Source organism: Trematomus bernacchii, unplaced genomic scaffold (genome assembly GCF_902827165.1).
Source record: "Trematomus bernacchii unplaced genomic scaffold, fTreBer1.1, whole genome shotgun sequence".
Taxonomy (NCBI): Eukaryota; Metazoa; Chordata; class Actinopteri; order Perciformes; family Nototheniidae; genus Trematomus; species Trematomus bernacchii.
The window spans coordinates 3,035,467-3,042,451 of NW_022987609.1; the positions used below are offsets into that span (position 1 = coordinate 3,035,467).

Genomic DNA, 6,985 nt, shown 5'->3' on the forward strand with positions numbered 1-6,985 from the left:
ACAGATTTAGAAGCATCAACGTGACACTTCTGGGAAAATCCTGGTTTTAATTTGTCGTTCTTTGTTTTAATCACAACATCTTGGGTGTTTTGTTTTTTTCTTCAGATAATTATTACCAAAAGCCCCAGAGTTATTGCACGACTCCAAAAAACGCCTGTCTCTCTGATGTTCTTTGTGTGTCACAGTAAATTAAAATGGAAACAAGACTCTGTTTAGTGTCAACAGAGAAGAATGTCTAATGCAGATGTAGAAGTATTTTTTTTAATACTCACAGCTTGAACTGCTGCTTCTCTGTGGCTCCTTCTTTTAGAGGAATTTTGGGGGAAATCCACTCTGTTTCAATCAATGGTGGCCACAAGGAACAGTGTGGTAAATATAACTGGTTTCACTCTTCAAGATTCATGATTTTGTTCTACTGTTTCATGTGAAAAAAAAGAGAATTGTCTGTAGTCTAATGCAGAACAGATGCAGGATAAATCCTTGAAGAGAGCCTTCTGTTCTTAACTCCCACTGTATACACAAATATTAAAAGATGGATGCTACATGAACACATACAGAGAGACCTCTACAGTGGCTACAACTTTTATTTATTTTTTATTTTTCAGCACAAAACAAAACCACAAATTCATGTTAATATCCAGCCGTTAACATTGGTCTGAGGGCTTGCTAAAGTCACCGGTAGAGCAAAGTGAAACATGAAAGATAAATAAAGATCTTCACAATAAAACATTTTCTTTGAAAGCAAGTATGCAACATTACGGTTTAAACAATAAAAGAAAACACACTGTCCAAGGGTTTTATATTCAAAGCATCTATTAATTAAGGAATAGTTCGACATTGAGAAATATGCTTATTTACTTTCTTTCCAAGACAGTAAGCAGTGGAAAACAGTTAGCCTGGATCAGTTCAAATAGTTGAATTAAAGAACAAACAGGAATATGCAATTGACATGTTCTGTTCTACGGAGAGCTATGTTAGCTGCTATATACTAAAGAAGTTAGTTGGCAGACCTTTTCATTTGGAAGAAACTTAGCTAGCTGTTTGCACCTGATAGCTATCTTTATGCTAAGCTAGGCTAATCACCTCCTGGCTTTAGCTCGGTATTTAACACGCACAAGAGTGGTATCAATTTTCTAATTTAGAAAGCAAATAAAATGTCAACTTATTCCTTAAAGACAAATTCATAAAACATAATCTAGTGTATTAAAACAAAACAAACACAGTCCTTTCTGTACAAAACCTAAAATTATGGACATTCTGATCTTTTATAAGTAGTGTTCCTTCTATACAGCTAAGACATTAAACCCAGTGCAAAGAGAACATTTCATAGTCTCAATTTCTCCTTCACATACTGCCAAAAGGCACAGCATCTATATATATATACAGTAAAAGGCTACGTATAAAAAACGTTACCCATACATCAAAAGACCTTACATGTTAAAGGGAAATGAAGATGCATTGATTGGAGAATATCAAGACCTTAGACCTGATGAGTTAAAAAGTAAAGGTGCTTCCAATCCCACCAGATTTATTCCAATGGCACTTCATTTGTAAAACACAATATTTGTATTTATAGATTAAATTACACTTTTTAACATTTAAAAAAAGGCATTTTGTCAAAACAATTGATTTGCATGTTATACCAGTGATGCTAACTGGTTAAAAGGAATCATCTTGGAATCATCAACATGTTTGTGCTTGCCATGGAGCAAAGCAATTTAAGACTTGGAGATTTTGGCATGGATTTGAACTTGAGGCCCTGTCATGGAAGGAGACAGAGAGGGAATGGCATATATCACGGTCAGAAAATACCCGACTCGGCTTGTAAAACACACTGAACGTTTGTGGGAGACATCAGTGGTCTGCTCTGGGTCCGTGGCCAAGGCTTTCCCGAAAACGCTGGGAGATATGTGGAGGCTGGACCAAGTCTCTTTCCAGTCTTTTTCTCTCTGTCCATCTCCCACATTTCTTCTTTACTGTCTTCACATTCCCATTTAAAAATTGAGATGATAAACCTAAACTCTATGAAGTTCAGTGGAGATGAATATCTGTCTGGTCCTGAGATGAAATATAAAATATATGAGATGATCTTGAAATTCCGACTTTTCTGATGACTAGAGTTCAGACTAGAGTGCAATTAAATAAATCACGTTGCTTGCATAATCTTCATGTAGTAAGTAGAGTGTCACCAGAAAGGGTAAAGAGAAACAAAAGCCATGAAACAGGAAATAGAAAGAAGGCACTTCAACTAAGACAAGCACTTGTTGATATACAGCCCTGAATCCTTCAGACAATAAAATAATTTAGCCTACATGTCTTAAATGTATTTAGCTATTGATAAAGGTTCCAGTTTTTTAGCATTACACATGCTAACACAGACCTAGCACTTCTGATAAGTAAGTGAAAACACAATGCTCCTTAAGGGGCTTTCTGTTTACTGTATCTGCCCAGCACAAGTACTGTAGGCCTCTTTTGTAATTAGTTAACATACTAAACCTCCCAGACGTTAACTAGTTGCACAAGCCTGTGGTGGTCAAGAAAAGCTGGTTAGCTAGCCAGCCAATATTTGAGTGATAAGCGAGGCATGACAATGACTAAGAATATGAGCCAAAACTAATCCCAACACAGCTTTCCTGTAACAATGGTTAACATAAACCAAGTCCAACTGTGCTGGTTGAAAGGAGGTACTATGACAACTGGCTCATGGTGTATTTATCCAGTGATACAGGCACTGTAATAAACAGCACTACTGGCATCAGAGAGAGCCGTTATAAGAGGGCTGCTCCCATCATCACACACACCAGCACTACTCAAAAGGCTACTAACATCCCTGTTAATAATACTGCTGCTGTTCATGCTACTCGCTACACTACTGCTACTGCGCCCACTCAGAACTTTGGACACACTACCAGAGCCCCCACTGCACCCGTAGGCCTCCTCTCGGTTCCTCCCTACATTTACATACTGGTCAAATTCATGCCTGTCCACCTCGGACCAAAACTCAGCAGAAGAAGACCCCAAATGGCAGGAGGACTCAGGATTTGAAGGGTCTAAGTGCAAAGGAGGAGGGAAGGTTGATGTTTGCAAGGAGGAGGATGAGCAAGAAGAAGGAGGAGTTTCAGGAGGAGGTGAAAGTTGCCCCAGGTGAGAGGGCATGTAATAGGCAGCATTTGGAGCGCTGTTCCCATACACCTGGCTGTAGTAGCTGACTGAAGCAGTAGGTTGATGTTGGGTTTGGTGGGATTTGATCGGCTCAGGGAGGCTGATGGAGGGCTGTGGGTAGGAAACAGGGGAGGAGGAGTCGGATAGAGCTGGGGGGCATTTCACTGGACTCCTCAAGGCGATGTGATTCAACCTAGAGCTCATGCCTGAGGTCATATTTGACTCAGCAGAACTCATTCGAGAATCGACCCTGGAGCTTCTACCTGGACTCAAACTGGAGTTCAAACACGTGCTGGCACCAACACTCATTCCTGAACTCTGACTGTGTGTCGCTGCATTTATGGAGTTGTGGTGACTGTGGTTGTTGTAATTATGGCTGTAATGCTGGTTATGAGGGTTAGGGTGGTGGTGGTAGCCACTCCAACCTCCCATCCCTGCCTCTTCCTGCATATGTTGGGGGAAAAACACAGATTCCCCAGCCCCATCTTCCAGAACATCTAGAGGGGACATCTCTGGGGTGGGCAGGCCGTAGGTCTCCAGCTCGAGGTGTCCTGGGGCGTGGAGGTCCCTGAAGTGCCCAAGAGAGTGCAGGAGGTGGTGGGAGTGATGGTGATGGCTATGGTGGACGCCTAGATGTCCATAAGGAGAACCTCCAGAGTGACCGTCATCTCCCAAGTGTCCCAATCCGAGGCCTGTAGCCCCGCCCTGGGCTAAACTGTGAAGCAGAAGCCCCGGCTCAACACGCTTCAATTTTTTGGTGGTCTTTTTGCGGCGAGGCCTGTACTTGTAGTTCGGATGGTCCTGGAGGTGCTGGACACGAAGACGTTCTGCTTCCTCCACAAATGGCCGCTTGTCTGGAGCACTCAGGGCCTTCCAGGCCTGACCTGAAGAGTGAGAAAAACATTGCCTTGAGCAAAGAAGGAAGTAACTCAAGAAAAGGATTGCTATTTATCTCTCTGACATTTATTATTTAAATCAAAGTCATCATCAACACAAGACAGTACATTGCTTGCTGCAAGTCAATATTATATTTCTAAATTCAATTATTTTGGCCAACACAATATTATTAAATAGTAAAAAATATCTTCTACCAAACTTTCTGACATATTCAAATGGTTCGAAATATCCAAAGAACTGTCCAAAAGAAGAAGAAGCCAAAACCCCAGCAAACTTTTTTGGAACTGGAAGCAGTAAAGTGCCAACATTGTTGCGTTGAAAGGGGGAAAGTATTTTCAAAACCAGTAAAAAAACGTTGGTGTTGTTTGCATCCTAATGAATACTATGTGCTAAATGTAACACTGGAAGTACAAGGACTGCAGTATACACATTTGGGTTTCTGCAGTTCTAATTAGCACCTGCTTCTTCCTGAAGCTAATTCAATCGCATAATCACTCACAGTGACAGAAGCCTTTGCAGCCTTACAGCCTTAAAGACGTTTCACACACATTTAGGTCTGATCTAAAAGATGCACAGACACATACATTGCTGTGAATCACAGCCGTTTATTTGATGTATTTATACATTCATAGAAACGTCAAGGTTTATATTTTAGAGGCTCTGGACATTTCAATCTCCTCAGCAGACTTGGGTTGCAGAAATAAGTTTAATTGTGTGACAATGTATGAATTTGAGGCAAGGTAATTCAAAACAGCATGTTGCTCTCGTGAGAAACATCAAACAAAGCAGTAAAAACTGTATCACATTATCTTCTTACTTTGATGTGCTATTCTGAATGCGTTTAAGATTATGGTGCAAATTCAATGGAATAACACATTTTTAGATGGGTATTCAACATTATTCAGTCAATGGCAATCAATTCTTAATCAAATAACAATGCATTAAAATAATAAAGCATTTGAAATTGGCAAAAATTGGTACACATTCTTACACACATGCATGGTGATGCACTGTAATCCCTGACCACGACCTACAATAGCCTCCTCTTATATTCATTTTAAATTATAGTGGTGTTTATTCGAAATAAAATAAAGATGAATAAATATTCAAAATCTCAAACGCTACACATCAGGCAAAAGGTGGTAATAAAAGGTTATTAGTTTCCTCAGTAGAAGAGAATAGTTTGTATAGACAGCAGAGAACAGATGTGGAGATTAAGACATGAAATATCTCACTGCAAGTTTTGAATAAGAACATCAACTAAACTCATACTTATTTTTATACAAAAATGATATATATTCTAACATTATGCTCTTTATTTTTGTATTATTGGCATTACTGGGTCTATTTTGACTCAGACAGGTCAGGTCTGTCCCACAGAGCTGTAAATAAATGTCAAATAACTTCCACATATTGTTATATTATTATTACATACCTAAAAGTCACTTTATAAAACTTTAGTTGGATATGTTGGTTCACGCAATTAACTGGTCAAGGCCCCGTATTAGAATAAGAGGGTCAAGATCATCTAATCTCTGAGATGCTTTCAATAAATTGTGTCCTGATGTATCGGTTATGATACTTCACCAAAGTTAAAATAAATGCAAAGAAATGAATTTACAAAGGTCTGTTGATTCTCCAAATACTCTCAACTTTAAAAAGCTGCTACTGGATTTCACTTGTAAGTTTACCCTGGAGAGTTTAGATCTACATAAAGAGTGAGGGTTCTCAGTCTTACCGAGCATCTTGCTGAGCACGGCGTTGTGCAGGTCAGGGTTCTGCACGGCCAGACGCTTCCTCTCATCTTTGGCCCAGACCATGAAGGCGTTCATGGGCCTGCGGATTCTCTGCTCCCCACCCACAGCCTTCCCATCGGCCAGGCCCGCCGACACACCTGCCGGGGTCAGGTCCGGACTCTGTGCCCCTGAGCTGGAGGTCAGAGAGATCCTGGGCTCTGTTCTCCTCAGGGTCACGGCTCCAAGGCCTTCAGGAGAGCTGCAGTCCCCGGAGAGGCTCTGCTCAAAACCCATCTCAGAATCAGAGGCAGGGCTCGGGGTCCCGGACGCCCAGGGGCCCCCGAGAGTCATCCGGCTGGCATGCAGAAGAGTCTCTCTGGACAAGCTGGTCTCGGTTAAATTCATTCCAGAACCGGGCTTGGATTCAACTTTTAGTCCCTCTGAAATTCTGCAAACGTTTGTCTCAGTTTGTTTGGTTGCAAAGTTCTGGAGAAAAATTGCAGCTTGAATTGTTTCAGATGACAAAGAGAAAGATCAAGAGAGGAATTTGATGGATTTGGAGTACAAATCCCAAAGCAAAGCATCGAGATCTGAGAGGAGGGAGAGGACGAGGAAGAAAGAGAAAACAAACAAAGTTGTGGTGCAGGATATTCCCCGAAGAAAAGGTCCACAATGACTCTGCCTCTTTCTTTTCTTCACTGTGTTTTTGTTCTCAAAAGACAACAGCTCTTGTTTGGAGAGTGTGGATTCAGCGGTTTGTCCAAAGCCTGGTTCCCCTCGGTCACATGGGCCGTCCCACTCACTGTCTCTGTCTGTGTGCCCTGTTTGAAAGTTTTGAAACTTGTGGCCAGATTTAACCGACCCATGCTGAGTATATATACCCCGCCCTGACCAATCACATAAATATATAGCCGGGGATTTAACCAATGAGACGCCAGGCGGGCGCGAGAGGAAGGGACGAGTGTGTGCGGGAGACAGAGCAAAGGAGGGAGGGGGCAGGTCCAAGCCTTGCCTCCCCCTCTTTCCTCCACCGTGACCGCCACCCTTTCCTCCCCCCTGAAGCTTCACACTCACACACACACACACACACACACACACACACACACACACACACACACACACACACACACACACACACACACACACACACACACACACACACACACACACACACACACACACACACACAC

General features: G+C 41.8%; 1 protein-coding gene across 1 annotated transcript; it reads right to left on the minus strand.

Annotated features, from left to right (window-relative positions):
- Window positions 1-566: 566 nt before the first annotated feature.
- On the minus strand, window positions 567-6,588 carry sox18 (SRY-box transcription factor 18). The gene is made up of 2 exons (XM_034131691.1): window positions 5,798-6,588; window positions 567-4,046 (listed from the first exon to the last, which is right to left on the minus strand). Exons 1-2 carry the CDS (start codon window positions 6,198-6,200, stop codon window positions 2,713-2,715), a joined length of 1,737 nt encoding a protein of 578 aa, XP_033987582.1. The 5' UTR covers window positions 6,201-6,588; the 3' UTR covers window positions 567-2,712.
- Window positions 6,589-6,985: the final 397 nt, after the last annotated feature.

Bases quoted from the DNA above. Each gene is read 5' to 3' on its own strand.
- sox18 (XM_034131691.1), bottom strand. From the start codon at position 6,200: ATGAATTTAACCGAGACCAGCTTGTCCAGAGAGACTCTTCTGCATGCC. The intron at 4,047-5,797 runs GTAAGACTGAGA...CTCACTCTTCAG, and splicing joins CGTGCTCAGCAAGATGCTCG to GTCAGGCCTGGAAGGCCCTG.